At 39.3% G+C, this 18458-nt stretch overlaps 1 protein-coding gene across 1 annotated transcript in view; it reads right to left on the bottom strand.

Moving 5' to 3' along the window:
* Positions 1 to 15657, bottom strand: part of LOC146457081 (uncharacterized) — a 33791-nt gene extending 18134 nt beyond the window's left edge. Inside the window, exons 1-2 of the mRNA XM_085092347.1 lie at positions 15585 to 15657; positions 14642 to 14710 (exon numbers count right to left, since the gene is read on the bottom strand). Of these exons, the coding sequence (XP_084948473.1) occupies positions 14642 to 14668 (27 nt within the window). The 5' untranslated portion in view covers positions 14669 to 14710; positions 15585 to 15657. The remainder of the gene's footprint in view (positions 1 to 14641; positions 14711 to 15584) is intronic.
* Positions 15658 to 18458: the final 2801 nt, after the last annotated feature.

Genomic DNA, 18458 nt, shown 5'->3' with positions numbered 1-18458 from the left:
AATCATCCAATCAGCGAGGAGCAAACAGGGTGACAGTTTTCGGTCGGCACACGAAAGTCCAGCTACGCTTCCATCGAGCTTGGATTGCTAAATTTTTGGGTTTCATTTTAGGTCTACCTGTAAAAGGTTTGGACGGATTTCAAATCAAATGGTACGAGATGAAAGGAGGGACTTTCAACTTAACTGGTGCGTGGTTTGGAACCCGTGCGATGATGATTTGTTCGACTGGGAGCTCTCCTCCCTTGTCTCTCTACTATTACACTCGAGTGAACGTTCAACGCCGAACCCTTCAAATTGCTAAAATCGCCGTCTTCAACCTTTTGTACGACAACACACAACATTTAAGGTAAAAATACGTTTATTTTGATGTTAAATGATAATATTTATCGCAATCTAGTACAATAATACGAGGATTTTCGACATTTTCATACATTTCCTCTATAAATTCAAAATACAAACGGTCACACAGTTTGTGTGGGATCCCTGTGGTTTTACGGTGCGATTCTTTGCGTACCGCAGGAATTTTTGGCTAGTTTTTTGGAGGTCCTAACGAAGCCTTTAAGAGAAGCCTTTGGTTCCTTTAAAAAAATCGTCAAATATTTATAAGAAGAGTTGGCTAGCTATGTTACAAGTCAGAAAACTAAAAAGCATTTAATGAACAGGATTTGCATGAAAGCGATTTAAAAGTTACGATTGCCTGATTAAGTAGCGTAATGAATGTTCCCAATTTTTTGAGGTTTTGTTGACCAAAAACGCTGTCGATCAATTTAAATTTGTTTCTCGTAAACGAGTGGTTATTTGGTAAAATGGATGTCCTTTTCATAAGTGTGGTACTTTAAGGGCCTATTAATGTACAAAGTATGAGCTGTGTCCCAGATTTCTTTGGTTCTTACAGACATTTACTCTTAAAGTGTTTATTCTTTGGCTTTCTTTTAAGAAGTAAAAGAGGATTTCAATTCAAGCCTAACCCTAATTTGAATAATCCGTAATCAGCCCGTGGGCAATACGGGTGCGTAATGCCCTGCTCTGATCTCCCTCGCAACCAATCAAAGCACGCGTGATATTGGCCACTAGTCTTAGCCATATAATAATAAACACTCAATGACCGATCTCGTCGGAAACAGTAAAATTCGCTTCCGAAGAATCTTTAAAGAACTGCGCTGAATCTTATAATAACTTCACGCCACCCTCAGTACCCTTTAATTAACTTGGAAAAGCAGCAACATTCGCCGCTAACATTTCATTGTTAACCTCTTACGTCATAGCTTTCGCAATGTAACACTCTCATTGGCCTCTGGCAGAAACAGTTCTATTGTAAGATGTCAAGTGACTATCACATAGCCAATGAATGTCACGCATATTAGAGGGAATAACTTCAGTTACTTTACAATGTTTTTTTTTTTTTGGACTTTTATTAAGTCGCATCATTTCTTTTAATTCAGTCATTCATAATCCCCCATTTAGTGGGGTGCTAAATAAATTGACGCTTAAATAAGAGTACTGTTACTATGACGACGTGACGCTAATGTTGACAAGGGTATCACGCTATGGTTTACGTACGAGGTCTAAAAAGGGTGAAGATAACTCCGTCACAAGGTTTATTTCCTAAATACAAGGCCCCTGAATCTGTACTAGCCAAATATTTAGCACATTTTAGCCCCGGTTTTTGACTAATGAGCCGAGTCCTAGGTGTATTTCCAACCCTTTCCTTCTTGAACAAGTTTGGCTTGTAACTTGTGCAGTTAGCACCTGTCTGGAGTTTCTAAAAATAGGTAATATAGTCCGGAAGATTAGTGACAAAAAATAGCGGAATTGTTCAAATTAGTGATACAAGTGTGAAATTTTCGGAATAAGTTTCTTTTACCTTGTAGATTAACATTCCGTTGAGACTTTATCTGGATCCTAATCATAAGCATGTGTTTTAAGACGTGTTCAAGCGGCGGTCAGCGGCTCCGTACAGCGGGCTCATAAAAAGCCATATCTTTACCAAAAACTAATGAAAATACGCCCAAAATGCCTAAATATAAACGTAAGAATTAGATTTTGCTCAATTAACTTCAAACAGTCCTTTTTAGCCCGTTTAAAATGATAAATTATAAAAATCGTGTGAAAAGCGGCAAGGAACGCCTGACGGATTTTGTTGGTGTGAGCAAGGAACGCCTGACTGATTTTGCACGTACAAACAGGTTGTTTTAAGGTGCAATATGGATCGCACGAGGTTTTCTATTAACTGGGATTTGTGTGTTTTGTGCCAGCTTGACAATACAACTGAAAAGCTTGTTTCTCCAGTGTATGATAAAAGAAAAGATCGTGGATCTGGATACAAAAGTTTGGCCGAAAATCTTCCAAAGTTTAAAGAAGCTGGCGAATGGCCAATTCAAGTGCCTTTGTCTCTTCTCGACGATGGAGGAGGAATTGAAGAAAACCTGAGAGTTAACAAAGCTTCTTGGCACAAGACATGCTTTAATAAATGCAGCAGTGCGAAGCTGACCAGAGCTCAGAAAAGGAAGCATGCTGAGGCCAGTAAGGAATCGGACGAGGAGACTTCGGAACAACCAAGTCCGGTCAAAACGAGACGTACAACCTTTGGCCATGGGGAAACATCCAAGCCTTCGACAAAAGATGGCACAGAGCGATGTTTCTTTTGTGATGAATTGGGTAAGGAGCACATGATAATTAATTTTGGACATCAACACATAATAGAAAAGCGGCAACTTGGATGGGTGAAATATCTGAGAAAATTTACAAGTAGAGACGATTTGTTAATTTTTATTAATTGCAACAAGTCAATATTCGCTTCTTTTCTTTTAAAGACCGTCAAAGTAGTTGTCTTTGCATTTTGCATGACATCATAGATTAAAAATATTGAAAACATTTAAGAAAACTGAGTCGATAATCACATAAAATCACTGATAGTCCTGGTGTAAATTAAACATGTGACATGATATCTATTAAACTTAAAACTGAAAAAAAGAGTGAGATCATAAAAGAAGCAACGGTAATAAAATCAAGTCAATTCATAATTTAGATAATTCGAAATATTTTCCATAACAGGTACGAATCTTCGTAGAGCAGCGACGCTTGCTATTGATAGCAATGTTTAAGCAGCAGCCACAAAGCTTCAAGACCACAAGCTATTGTCAAAGTTGTCAGCTGGTGATATGCATGCACAGGATGCATACTACCATGCACCATGTCTGACAGCTCTTTATAATCGAGTTAGAAACATCAGTCCCTCAAAAGAGGAAGAAAACAATGAAAACAATTCTCAAAGTTCCTTGGAGGCTATCGCTTTAGCTGAACTTGTCATGTATATAGAGGAAGCTCCAAAACCAATGGTTTTTTTGTTATCAGATTTGGCAAAAACGTACTCGCGTTTACTTGAACAGCTCGGGGCAAATGTTCCTAGCCGTGTAAACAGCACAAGGTTAAAGGATCGCCTGCTCACACAAATACCAGAGCTTGGCGCATATACGGAAGGAAAGGAGGTAAAGCTAGCATTTACAACCGACATTGGTGCGGCTTTACAGTTTGCCCAAATTCATGACTACGACAGTGAGGCCATGTATCTTGCTAAAGCCGCAATGCTTGTTAGGAAAGAGCTATTTGCGAAAAAGCAATGCTTAATGGTACATTCGATACCGAATGTCAGCGCTCTGCAGTACCAGACTTACTCCTTGCGCTTGTTAACATGATGTTAGAGGGTCCGAGCGTTATGAACAAAAATGAGCAAGGTACAGTAATGGGTTCCAATACAGGTGTAGCGCTTTCTCAGCTGTTGATTTTTAACGCCGTGAAACGTCACAGGGACCCGCAGTCTGATGTTTCAGGAGTCAGGCATGATCCGAATAGAGAGCCTCCATTACCCGTCTATCTGGGACAGTTAGTCCACGCCGAAACCAGGAAGAAAACTTTAGTAGATAAGTTCTACAGATTAGGAATGTCTATTTCGTACGACCGAGTGATGCAAATTTCAGCTGATCTAGGAAATAGCGTCTGTGCGCAGTTTGAAGATGACAGCGTGGTTTGCCCTTCAAAGTTAAAGAAGTCACTGTTTACTACTGGAAGTGTGGACAACATTGACCATAATCCGAGTTCACGCACAGCAAAGGACTCATTTCACGGAACCGCAATTTCTCTTACCGAGCACCCTACTAATGACTTCGGCGGCTTTGACAGAAATCGAGTTCTTATAAATCCTGACCTTACAAAACGGAAAACAGTGTGTAATCTACCCGAAGCATACACTGCTATTCAGCCTTATGGGGAACGAGAATCAAAGAGAGATTATTTTGTTCCAGCAGGATGTAATACTAACAAACCACAGTCAGATGACGTCACTGAAAATATGAAAAGCGAGTACCAGTGGCTCACCAAGGTCTAGGAACTGCTGGAGAGGGAAAAGATAGAGGAGAGAGAATATCTGTTGTGGTCTGCTCACTTTGCTTCTTTGCAAACCGCTCCTCTCTCACCTACTGCTATTACATCGCTTTTACCCCTATTTGAAGACAACGCACACAGTAAAGCAATGATCCAACATTCTATGAAATTAGTAAAGGAGGCGATCGCATACATTAATCCGGGACAGACGCCAGTCATTGGAATGGACCAACCCCTTTACGCTCTCGCAAAACAGATCCAGTGGGAAAGGGCAGAAACGTATGGGGAGAGCAGCTATGTAGTGATGATGGGTGGGCTTCACATTGAGAAGGCCTCACTGAAGATGGTCGGACATTGGTTGACCAACAGTGGGTGGGACAGCGCATTGGTCCAGGCAGACATCACATCCCGTGGAAGGGCAGATGCTATACTTAAGGCGGTGCACATAACCAGATCTCGCTATGCACATCAAGTGAGTGCATGCGCACTTTACATCTTACAGCGACGGGCTTACATGGCTAGTATCGAGACCATCAGGGAACCAGATGATTTTAATACCTGGATGCAGAAGCAGTGTGAGGAACATCCCCATGTTCTTTTCTGGTCAACAGCACTTGAATTGGAACTGTTAGTTCTCGAGTTCGTCAGGTCTATAAGAGAAGGCAACTTTTCCATGTACGTAGAGAGTCTTGCACAGCTTGTTCCGTGGATGTTTGCTCTCGATCAAATTCATTATGCGAGATGGCTACCCATCCACATCAGAGATTTAGTCAACTTGAAGGAGAGGCACCCATCAGTATTCGCCGAGTTCGAACAAGGAAAGTTCGTTGTTCAGAAATCTCAGCACCTATTTTCCAAGATTGCTCTAGACCACAACCACGAGCAGGAGAACGAGATGATTGAAGGGGATGGTGGGGCAGTTGGACTAACAGGAAGTCCTGCAGCCCTTCGGCGCTGGATGGTAGCAGGACTAGAAATAGCGAGAGCAGTGAATGAATTCGAAAGTGCATTTGAAGTACCGAAACCTGCCAACACGTGTCACCACGAACAAGTATCATCTGTTCAGAAAGCTTTTGCCAAAGACGTTCAAAACCTGATTGAAGTAATTGACGAGATGGGAAACCCTTTCAGAGAAGAAAGTATCGATCTCCTAGTACTGGACACTAAAGAAATCGTTCCTAAATCTGTCGTGGAAGCTGTTTCAGCAGCCAAGGAGAAGGGACAGTCAATGTATGACACGTATGTTGAGGAGCGACTTACTAAGCGGTCCAAAGCAATCACTGACACAATACGACTTTGCAACTTACCTTTGTTTGGCACACAAGAGAAACGACCATCAAGTAAGACCAGTAATCTACTTGCCAATCTCAAGAGTTACTGTCGCCTCTTTTCTAGGCTGTATATTGCTTGCCAAGCAAGGGAGGGAAATCTCGAGGAATTCTTCAAGCACGAAAACAGTTCAAGTCCACCTGCACTTTCTTGTAATGGCAAGATGCGCACAGGACAAAAATCGGAGCTTATCGCATGCGTGGAAGTTAACACAACATTGGAGCGTCCTTCGGTTGATGTTGTTGTTCTAGATGGTACGGCTATTGTAAATATGCTGTCGCCTGGTAAGTGCAAAACCTTCAAGGAGTATGCAGAAACTGTTTTTATCCCCTACGTCATCAGTTACCGTGCACAGAATGTAAAGAGAATCGATTTGGTGTGGGATCGCTACCTGGAAAACAGTCTCAAGCAAGGCACTCGAGAGGCCAGAGACACAGGAGCTCGCAGACGTGTGTGCGACAATGCAGCGATTCCTTTAAACTGGAAGTCGTCTTTGAGGCTCGATGACAACAAGAAAGAGTTATTCCAGTATCTCGCCGCAAGTGTTCAATCTCTCGAGGCAAGTGATGTAGTGGTATTAAGCACGGCGGATGTGGATGTAATCAGTTCCACCACAATAGACAAGACGGGCCTGGCACCTTGTAATCACGAGGAAGCAGATACTCGTATATTCATTCATGTAAAGCATGCCTCTGAGAATGGTATGAAGAAGATTCTGGTGCGAACCGTTGATACAGACGTGGTTGTATTGGCGATCGCACTTGAGCGCAAGTTGGAATTAGATGAGCTGTGGGTTGCCTTTGGCGTCGGCAAGCACATGCGCTACCTGCCAATCCACAAGATAGCCAGTTCTCTTACCGAACAGCAATGCGAGGGGCTACCGTTCTTTCATGCCCTTACCGGATGTGATACGGTATCATTTTTTTCCGGAAAGGGTAAGAAGACCGCATTTCAAGCATGGAAGTGCTATCCCGAGGCGACCGAAGTTTTTCGCAGTTTATCATCGCCACAGTCAATGCTTTCCGAGGAGCAATCTAAGGTGCTGGAACGGTTCGTGGTTATAATGTATAGCCGAACAGCCCCCCACCAGGACGTCAACACGGCACGACAGTCCATGTTTTCTCAAGGCACCAGAAGCATAGAGAGTATTCCGCCAACCCAAGCGGCCCTGGCGCAACATGTAAGGAGAGCAGCATTTCAAGCTGGTCATGTCTGGGGTCGTTCACTTGATTCCATCCAGGAACTTCCCACTGCATCTGATTGGGGCTGGCTTAAATCTTCAGACGGATGGGTACCGCACTGGACATCACTCCCTGAAGCCTCCAAAGCATGCTGTGAACTGATCAGATGCGACTGCAAGCAGGCATGCCGGGGACTTTGTAAATGTACAAGGGCAAACCTTCCCTGTACAGCACTGTGTACATGTAATGGCAGTTGCTATCAAGAGTAAACCAAACTTAAAGAGAAACACACTTTTTTCCTTAAAAAAAACCGAATAGAACAGTAGCTTAGACTGAGGTGAAAAAAAAATTACCTTCAAATACCATATGGCAATATAGCGTAAATGGCTCGTTTATTTCTTTAATGAACAGGCAAAATTTAAATGAGACAGCGTGACGGTGTGTTGTTAAAAAAGATTGTAGACACTTTGAGGCGAATGTGCCGTAAGCGAGATTGCGATCAAAATATTACCTACAAAAAGTAACAGTATATTTTAATGGCTCTTCAGTTATTTTTTTATCACGGGCTAGGTGTCCTGTGCTTTTATAAATACGACTTTGCAGACTCAAAATACGTGTAATTGTACGGAGCTACATGCTAGATTATGGGAAAAAGTTTTCAAATAAAAAACTACAGGAAAACATAGCTTGGATGGCTCTTTTTTTATAAAAAATCATCTCCCTCTGAATTGGGTGTCCTGTGGTGCCTTATAGGAAACATATGAGAACTTATTAACCGCAAAAAAACTAGTGAATAAGTTAAGTTCATAAGTGGATCCTTATCGCTTATTATTTCCTACCTAAAAAGGATTAAATATGCGAAATTTGGTACTTGTATCACGTATTTGAACAATTTTACGCTTATCTTCCGGACTAATAGAATTGAAATTGATAAACGGTTTTCTGATATGATCATGCAATGGTATACATATTTTGTATTTCAGTTCAGGGGAGACTTCACTTTTATAACAAATTGCGTTTGTTGACTGAAAATAGTGTCTTGAGGTGGCCGAATCCGGTTTTTTAGTGTACAGGCGTTAGAACACGTTATTTGGAACTTTGTACTTCTGGACGCCCAAAATTGGTATGGTCTAAGACTAACTAAGAAGAAATGTATTTTCGTACGTCTTGTTGAGCTAAGTACCGTTTCCATGGCAACGCAGGGAACTATTAAACGTTCATAAATAGTAGGTTTCCTCTATTTTTAGAAAATGTACTCATTAGATTTTTTCCCTTTTTGTATTCAGAAAAACTTACAAAACACTGAAACAGTTGCACTACTTTTGTGTGATTTTAACAAAGAGATCTCCTGTAAATATTGATTTTGCATTTTAATGTTTTGTGAAGATATCCTCTGTTAGATTCAGGTTTCTCTTTGCAGGCGAGTCACGCTTTTAGGGAACTATTTTTATGCCAAATGTCACGAAATTCTAATGAGCGGTTCCTTAGAAAAAAGTTCACTTCCACGAAAACAACGAGTCACAATTTTTTGTTCAAATGCGCATGCGTGGCTTTAATTGGGTTTCATGGCAAAGATAAAAAGAAGGTCTTGTCGAATGACATTTTTGCTAAAAAAAAAAAGGAAACAAAAGAAGTCCTGAAACGAGAAACTTAGTTATTTAGGAATATTTAACTTTATTATCCATTTCATGCGAAATTGAGAATTCACTTTATCGACCGCCGTATTTGCGTACCACAACCTTAGCGCGCGCTTAATATAAACTTGAGCCCCATTTACACGGCAGAAAATTTTTGGCACGGCTCGGATGAAAAAAGTACGCGTAACAAAAAACTTGGTTTGGCACGGATAGATTTTGTCGTGTAAACGACTTTGCGCCATCCGCGCCGGACCAAAATTTTACCCGTGCTCGGACCATGTCGAGAGGTAGTCCGAGCACGGATAAAATTGGTACGCGATCCTGAAAATCTAGCCCAGCTCGGATAAAGTGGGCATTGTAAACGATTAGCCGTGCAGAACTAACTTTTCTCTGACGAGCCTTCGTGCCTTTGGTCAACACCAATTTGGGAGAGCATGTGCAAATCGGCCCGCGATTCATTTAAGATGGCGCATAGCGGGAAGACGCTGCAAAAGTCGTCGAGAAAATCTCGCGGGATAGCATGGAAGGACCAAGATGTTAAGGAATTTGTCATACCACTCTTTTTCTGTGAACGCTGTCTCCACCATCTCGAACCACTGACCACTTCGTGTCAGTGTCCAACACCGTCGCTCAACAGAAGTGCAAGCGAGAACTGATGCAATAAATGACAACCTGTACCTCCGCCTTTTTCTATTCTTCTGTAAAGTAGACGAGAGAAAGGTCGATTTCCAAATTTCCTGCTGGAACGATACGCGCGGTCTTCTTTAGAGAAGAAATTCTAAGAACTTTTCGTCCGCCATGTTTTTACAGAGCAAGCAGCATGCGCACTAGGCAAGAATCGAGTTCGCTGGCCGAGATGTTGAGCCTTTCACCCGTACCAAATCATAATTTCTCATCGTTTGGCACGGTACAAAAAAGGATGTGTAAATGAGTAATCAGTACTATTTTTTTGGTACGCGTACCACTTTCATCCGAGCCGTGCCTAAAATTTTCTGCCGTGTAAATGGGGCTTTAGTTTACAAAGTGGAGATAGCGATTCATAACCATTAAATTGAACATGATTATCGCCCCTTTTTCCTGCAAGCAGCCACTTTGGGTTTTCAAAGTCGCTATCGCTGTCTTCAGAGAGGAGAGGTGTTTAAATAAGAATATTGAGGCAAACATTTAACGCCATGAATACAAAAATGAAAGCGGGGGAGGCAGAAAATCTAAAGCGAAAACAGAAGATAATAAATCCATTTTTTTTTAAATGCTAAAAATGCTCACTCCACGTTTTTCATCGTGTTCCAGGAAAAACAAACTATTTCCGTTTCGTAAAAATATTGGGGGGCCGTAGCCAGGGTGAAACATTGTTAAATTTTTTTAGAACGATATCTGGCTAAAATGACTAAAAAACTACAAGCCTTCGACTGCCCGAACTGCAGTCTTCGACGGGTAAAATGAATGATAGGAAAGCGGTGAGAAAAATTGAAACAAAAAGCGTGAATTCCGAAATAATGAAATGTAATGAATGTTTGTTAAAATGAGTGTTGTATTGTCCAGGTAACGGGCAAGAACTGTTATCTGCGTTAGGTGTCACTCTGGCATTAGTAATGTTTTTCTGGTTCTGAAGGTGCCTTTGTCAATCATTGACGCGTTTTCAAAATCAATGACATGGTTGTTGGACCAGGCATGATTAGCAATTCTAGAACCTTTGGCCGCAGTTTTGGTGTTTCTCAAATGTTCTTTTTTTTCGGCTATTGAAAGCTCTACCGGTTTCCCAAATATAACACCACGAACAATTTGTACGAGGAGTTTTATAGACGACGTTGGTCTGCGATTCCATCAAAGGTCGAAATTTCGGAGCTGGGAACTGTTGTTGTAGTGTGGTAAATGGTTTGTTTACAACTGAGACAGCGTGTTTTTTGAGAATATATGTCAAAGGTTCAGTTACTCCTTTGATGTAAGGGAGAGAAGCGAGAGACTTGGTTGGTTCGACCATCTTGAAAAAACATTCCAACAAGTTCCTCTGTGGATACATTTGTTGTTGAGGATCGGGTTTTTTTAGCCTGTATGTTTTGGATAAACTAAGGTGGATAACCGTTGGAATCCAGAGCTGCATGAACATAATAAAGTTCCCGCTTTTTTCCTTCGGAGGAATTGGGTAGATTTAGGGCTCTGTGTAGAAGAGTTGACGCTGTGCTGACCTTGTGTTGACTGTCATGATGGGAATTAAAATCTAATTATCTGTCTGTATGGGTGCGCTTTCTGTAAACATCAACAGCGATGATGGGAGACCAGAGTGCCGAGAAAGGAAATCTTTCCGTTACATTCGGTCTTGATGGTAAACGAGATGTTTGTATCAATTGAATTTAATGTGTCATGGAAGGCTGAGACGTAGTGTTTTCTAATGATACAAAAACTATCATCAACATATCTTTTCCAAATTTTGGGGGGAACGGATGAATTAAAGTTCCCAGCTTTCTTAGTCATTTTAGCCAGAGGTCGTTCTAAAAAATTGTAACTATATTTACGTTTCATTAATTAACGATTTATCCAAAATACACAGGAAAAACCTGAGCAAATTGGACCATTTTTTAAGTTACAATGCATTTCATTCCTTACCATCCAGTCAACGATAATTAACGTTAGTTTACGTGAACAAGTAAGGCTATTATTGTTAAGAAAAACGAACATTCCTTCAACGTTTCCATACGTATAAAATACTTTTTTTTTCGAAGTGAGACTACAAATATGTGACAACTCCCGTTTAGTGATGGACGACTCACCAAGAAAAGAAAGCTCCTTAAGTACGTTGCCTCTTAATAGAGAGGTATACTTTTTTTTCAGTTGCAAAGTTTTCACACACATGTGGGGTAAGCAGATCTTAACCCAAATACAGCAGTAAGGTATATTAAAATCCAAAACAAAAAACTGTGGGTAACCTCGCATTTTCCATAGATAAATGGGCAGCAATAATTTTAAAAAGTATTTAAATACATAACAATCTATGGAAATTTTTCAAATGGAAAGTTAATTATCCCTGCAAAATACGTGGTTGCTTTCACTTTTCATTGTGGACTGCAATTAAATTGTTAACATTTTTTCAGCTAAGTTAAGAAATCAGAGTTGCCAGGACCATCCCGAGGTTAAAAGAACGCATGCGTAGTAGTAAAGCGAAGCACCATCCTTAATAAAGCTGCATCGCGTCAGAAGCCGGTGAAGACTCCGCTTTTTTGTTTGCTTGTTTGTCATTTTACATGACAATTTGAGGGTCTGCAGATTATTCAGTTGTTTGAAGCGTCATCAGCTCTTCTAATGTGCCTTTGATAACAATTTTTCCGGGGCAGTCTGGAACACCTTGCCTTCGCTTTTGATACAATTTATGTATTTACAAATCGTTTACTTACCTCAAAAACTATGTTCACGTTTTCAATGACTTTCAAAGAATATGTGGCTTGTTTGTAAACTATCTCAAAGCATACAAAACCATCCTGGCTCGTCTTCATGTTGAGTTCTTAGAGAGAAAACTCAAATGTATTAGATTGGAAACTAACAAAAACATAATCTAGTTGCAAAGGTGGTGTAGAATGACAGTAATCAAAGCAAACCTTCCATCTAAAATATTTATTTATGAAAAGATCCACCCCAATGCCAGAAAACCTCTTGCGAGCCCCCTTAAAGGAAACCTTCACTCCTGACAGCAAATGGACGGCAAATTGCTGGGAATAGTGTTTAAATTCTAAATTTTAGTTTAAAAAGTTAAAACGTTCAAGTGTGCTAAAAATCAGATATGATTGTCGCCTATTTTCGCTTTTAAATTTCCCGAGCGCCGCCATATTGGATTTTGTGACGTCATACGGTTGCCGCTATTGTTAGTAAGCAGACGTTCTCTTGTGTGAAACAACAGAGCAACCCGGGAAATTTAAAAGCGAAAATAAGCGACTGAATCATATCTAGTTATAAGCACACTTCAATTTATGCATATTTCTCTAGATATTTAAGTTTTCCTTACGGTTTATTTCATCACATATTTTTAGCCGTTGAAGACAGTAGACTGACCGTCGAAAAGTTACGAACAAGTAATTCAAAAACTTATTGATAATTCAAAAGCCCATTGACCTATCAAATGGTCGATAAAACCGTGCAGTGGTTTTAAAACCCAATAAAACCTCCACCTTATTCGTATGCGCTGTTTAATGTTTTTCTCGTATGCTAATTTCCAACGTTCACAAAAGCATTATTGTTATGAACTCTCTTGACATACGCTTTTCCAGGAATGTTTCTAAAGCCGTTCAAAAAATCGCACCACGTTTTTTATCGGGTCTAAAACCACTCGGCTGCCGATATAACGACCCCGATAAAACACTGCTGCTCGTGTTTTAAATATTACAAAAACAAGTATAACAAAACATAACAAGTAAATAAATATAATCACAGTGGAACCCTGTTAACACGGACGTTGCAAGCAGCTCCTGATCAGACGCTCAGAATGAACGCCGCCAACAAATGCTTTCTTAAAGGGGAAGTGTCATGGGGTTTTTGATATCTTTTGTTAAAAATGATGACATAAGACACTCAATCAGCTGCCAAATAGTTCTAGAATGACGAGAAGAAAGAAATCAACTCAATTCTTGGAAGGAACGATTCGTGATCTGTTCTAGCGCACTTTGGAAACAAAAATGTAAGAACTTGAAAAACATTAGCCTAACATTTTGCAAGTTTCAATCCATACTGGCCTACTCTGTCTCTGGCTAGGGGCTCTTATTGACAGTTTTATTGCGCTGGGTGATAATTTACAACAAACTTGACAATTATTTCTTTGTTTCTGCTGATAGACAAACATTTTGGGGTTTTGAAATGACAGCAAATTTGCTTGGTACTTCCCCTTTAATACGAAGACTAAAACACACAGTTTGAAAGAAATGCAAGGGCGTGTCACTCGGGTACCATAAAAGAGGCCTCCGTCCGTATCAATTACCGGGGTCCGTATTAAGGGGGCTACTGTAAAATAAAATGTTGCTCTTTTGGCGATCAGTGTTCATGATTAAACTTGTTAAAAGGGGCTTAAAACTGATCTAAAAAACGTTAAAAACCGTATCTTTGGTCTTTCTTCGGGGGACATATGAAATAAAATAAAATAAAATAAAATATACGAATTTTTTTCATAAGGAGAAACGAAGCTGTCCGTGCAAAGAGGGTGTCCGGAAAGCGGGGATTCTACTTCATATGAATTACTATTAATTAAACTAATATTATCCTTGAATGTGTCATTTACTTGCTGTTGGGTCAGTATGGTATTTGGCAGTGAATATTGCTCTACACTGGAATGGTGTCTGATCACAATCCCGAATCCTGAGATTTCCTGGGACATTCAACTGTTACCGGTGGTAAGAACTGAGAAAATACCCATCTATTCCCGCTGCTGCACTGATTTCAACGCCAAAGATTACTGCAAAAACCTTGAAACAAAGAAAAGGCCAGGTAACTGTACAGTCAGATTGAGCGAGTTCTAGTTTTATTGTGATACGCATTTGATAATGAATTAGTATCTTAAATTGCGCAATATCAAGGAATAAATTTTATCATTATTACTCTTATTACAGCGGCAGGATTAGCGTTTTTTTTTAAGTCACGAAATTTGGTGGCGTTTGATCAAATACTAAATGTGTATTAAATGTTATTAACACGTTTAAAGTTGGCAAGGCAGGTTCTTTTCTACCCATCCCCAAGGTGTAAGGCAGTTAGAGCAATACAAGGTAAATTTTGAAAAAGTCAGGAATTTTGTTGGCTTTGATCAAACATTACCAAAGTTTTATAAAGACGGTTAAGGTTGCAAGACAGGCTCCTTCAGCTCTACCCCTCCCCCCCACGCCCCATCCTACCCCACCACCACCACCACCACCCCAGTTCTCAGAAAGTTATAGTAGTATAACAATGTTCAAGCGTCGCTATCAATAACAATTGTCCACTATGTCAACTATATAATATGCAAACTGATTGTCCTGTAATATAGAGTTTCTACTTTTTTAAAATATTATTGAAACAAATCAAAATGAAGAATTGGTCCATTTTAGGAAATGTGAACAATTAAATTCTTTAATTATCTCCTAATTAACAGTGATTTGTACTTACAACCAAAGTGAGGTAGATTTTGTCCATGTTGCTGCTTAAGTCAGGGACCTCTGATCTTGAGACTGCTTCCTACCAAAAGTGCATTCAATATGTTGTGCATCTCACTAACAGTTAGTATAGGAAGTGTAAGTTACAACCATTAACCAAGTAGCGTTGAACGTTTTGAAAATCAGGTTAACTTTTTTTTTCCCGGATCCGCCCTTGAACATTATGTCCTTAAAGAACAGATCAAAAGCCCTCGAGGCCAACAGTTTTGGAGTGATTAAAAGGTATTCAATTGCAGTTTACATCCTGGAAATATCACAGCCATTATATATGTGAGATATATGAAATCTCTCAAATGCGAGGAAACGTCAAGACTTTGCCATCTTCAAACGATAGGTTTGCTATTTTTGCTGTTAATTTTAATTTAATCATATCGCGTACAATAGTATGATCGGAGAATAAACCTTTTTTTAGGCAAAAATGACCAGAAACGAAAAGAAATCTCCTTTTCTCCTTGCAGTCTACAGAGTAATTTCCTAATTTAATTTAAATCATTGAAACCAGCGGCCATCGTGGTCGGCAACCAATTTCATTTTCGTGCCAAACACTGCACACTTTACTTCAAACAGCAGAAGCGTAAATTCTTGTCGATAACACTCTACATTCATGGAGAAAAAATGAGATTCACCACGAAACCAAAAAAGCAAACAAAACTAAAGGAATGAAAACTTAGGGTAATGCAATTTCGGTAAGTTGGAGATTAAACCTCAGGCATTACCGTAACCAAACTTTAGTAAAGGGGCCATTATAAAAAAGGCAAAACTTTCATCTGAAATTTTTAATTCCTTTAGTCCTTCTCCTCTGTAAAAAATGTTCTTTGATTTATGAGATGTTACTCAGCTCAAAAAAATAATTATTTCAAGACTTAAACAGCATACGGCTATCAAATAAAACTTACCGTCAACTTCAAAGATATCCGCAAAAGTGAATGCCAAACGGCTTTGTTCACTTGCGACTTTAGTGAAGCTGAGTGTGTCATCACCGAGCATAATCTGCTCTTATTTAGTAGAAAGGTTATTTGAAATATTTGAATTGTCACAGGTTCCAAGGCAAAGATAATGTCGACATATTTCCTAAAATGACAGAAATGACAAGGCGCGCTGTTCTTCTGTCACAAAAATCATGAGCTCAGTAAAAAGGACGGCGATTAGATTTGCCCTAAATCCAATTCATATTATTTATTATCAATCCATATCTATGCAACTCTCAATGAAAATAAAAAAAGAGCTTTCAGTGAGTTTATACCGCTGTAAAGAAAAAAATGTCATTGAAATAAAGGGTTCTTTGCCTATCTAATACTTTCATTGCCTTATCGCGGTTTCATTTTTTAGTGTATAGTCGGTGTGCCATCAGAGCAATTTAACTATCTGTAGACTGGGAGGGTGGGGCGAATTCTACGCACGTCACGGTCGACTTTGACCGTTTACACTTTTTTTCTGAATATATGAGCAAACGCCACTAAACCTTGTTATTTTTTCAGATTTTTATCTGGGAAATGTTTGGTGTGGTAGATCAGTTTTAGGGACCGTTCATTTTTTATGAGCATGGGGGGGGGCTGGTGGGATTTAGGGGGGGGGGCACGAGAAAAAAATGGCACTAAAGGGGGGGGGCTACCAAAAAAAATGAGTGAAAGAGGGGGGTCACCAGCAATAATTGGCTAGTAGGGGAAATTGAAAGTGGCTCAACACAGAAACAGATGAAGAAATTGAATATTATTTCAATTTTATTTAATGCGATTTTCCTAACCACTTTTAATTTGTTTTACATACTGAGGTCGAAATCTGCATTTTATATTAACAATTGCAACAACTGAGGAAATGAAGCATATCTGTTGGAAAAGCAATAATGAATATAAACTGAAGTAGACACCTATGTTTGTACAAGTTCAAATTAATATAAAAACGTATCAGTCTCACTATTGAATCATCCTTGGGGGAGTAGTTTTCTACAAAGTGGTTGTACTCTGAACTATATCAATAGATTGTTTAATGTTTTTTTTAATAGTACTCACTTTTATAAAGACTGTTGATTAGTAAATTATTTGAACCCAGGAGTATCAGTAGACTCAGTAGTATGCCTAGTGTGAACATCCAGATTAGTTTTAATAATAGAACTGTTGTTGGTGACTTCAGTTGACGGTAAATCTGAGCCGTAAGCCATCTTCAGAAAAGCTTGTAACTGTCATTTTTAAAAGCAGTACTTTAATATGAATATCTGTGCGTCCGCTGTTTTTTTCTGTTTAATATGACTCGTAATCGTTGATTGGTATGCCTCGATCCGTATTTTGTTAGTCAGATCTGTACGTGTATTAATTGTTTCTACTCGAAGGGGAGTAATTTCACGTTAACCATTTGCTTGATTAATTTTTATAGTTTCTTTGAGAATCTAAATGGAAATTTAGGGTTTGTCGTTGCCGTAAACGTGTTGCTATCTATAAAACGTTTTTTTAAACAAGAGAAATCTTTACCTAAGTAGAGAACGGTAACTTGTTAATAGTACTGTAAAGAAATCACAGTAACAATTACGTTTATCTTTGATATAAACAGTACATAAGTGTTTTGTTAAAGTTAGGAGTATGATTTGTTTCTGGTTGGGCGGGAGGGGGGGGGGGGTCATCAGAAAAAAATAGTTTCTGCTTGGGGGGGGCCATGTGGAAAAAAATTGCATGCTAGGGGGGGTCATACAGTTTCGTAGTGGCAATTAACCAAATCCCACCAGCCCCCCCATGCTCATAAAAAATGAACGGTCCCTTAGTGAATTAGATTAAGCCATTGTAACCAAACATTTCTACAGCAATTGGGCAATTTATATTCCGCTTTCAACGTACAGGGAGATTGTCATGGTCAGCACATGGGCGAGTTTTAATTCAAAATGTACAAGCATTAGGCTAATGTTTTCTTTGATTCGCCAAATTTTATTTCGAAATGGCGTCTACTGCATGAAGAAGGCAATCGTGGCTTCTGAACAGAGAACAATTAATTCTGAAATGGACGTGTTCGTAGAAATGATAAGAAAGATATCACAAAAGGATATTTGGGAAATGAAATTATATTTTGAGTCGCAATACATTAACAATATAATCATGAGGACCTGTCGAAATTCAAATATTTCAGTTATTATCATTCAGCTAAATAAAGGCAGATTATGCTTAGTGGCGTCAGACAAAGTCGTTTAGCAGGCACTTTTTTTGGATACCTTCGAGGTTGGCGGTAAGTCTTATTTACTAGCTATAGCTGCTTATGGTCCTAAAATGTCGATATGTTTACCAAATGTCCAAAATCATAATGTAATGTGTAATGTGTTATAAGAAAGGACGGCTAAGGCTACGAAATGACTTTAGATAAAATATATGTCTTGTTTTTCTTTGCTTTGTTTTGTTTTGTTCTTTTCTAAAACTACTGATCCCTTTAAAACCAATTGAGGTTTCACTTCAGACGGACGGACAATGATTTCGTAACCAAAACCAAAATTTCCCCTAATAGATAGGTTACCAAATTGTCTTACCCATGGTGCTTCGCGCTCCGGAGATCTGACACAAAGAAAGCTTATCACTGGTGTCACGTATATAAAGATGTATTTATTTGAACCTAGTTTAACACATTTGGATTGGTTTCAGGGTTTTAGTCAAGATACTTCAAAATAAGTAAAAAAATCTCTTCTCTTATTTAAGCATAATATTTGTTTTCACTTTCGCTGTCATGCATGAAAACTTGTTGTTTGTTTGTTAACGTTAGTTTCGTTTCACTTCTTCAGGTTTCTTAGGGTTGCTAGT

This window comes from Pavona decussata, unplaced genomic scaffold, assembly GCF_977016875.1.
Source record: "Pavona decussata unplaced genomic scaffold, jaPavDecu1.1 SCAFFOLD_248, whole genome shotgun sequence".
Lineage (NCBI taxonomy): Eukaryota > Metazoa > Cnidaria > Anthozoa > Scleractinia > Agariciidae > Pavona > Pavona decussata.
Note: the sequence above shows the minus strand (reverse complement) of the source record. Positions and strands in the feature narration are given on the sequence as shown.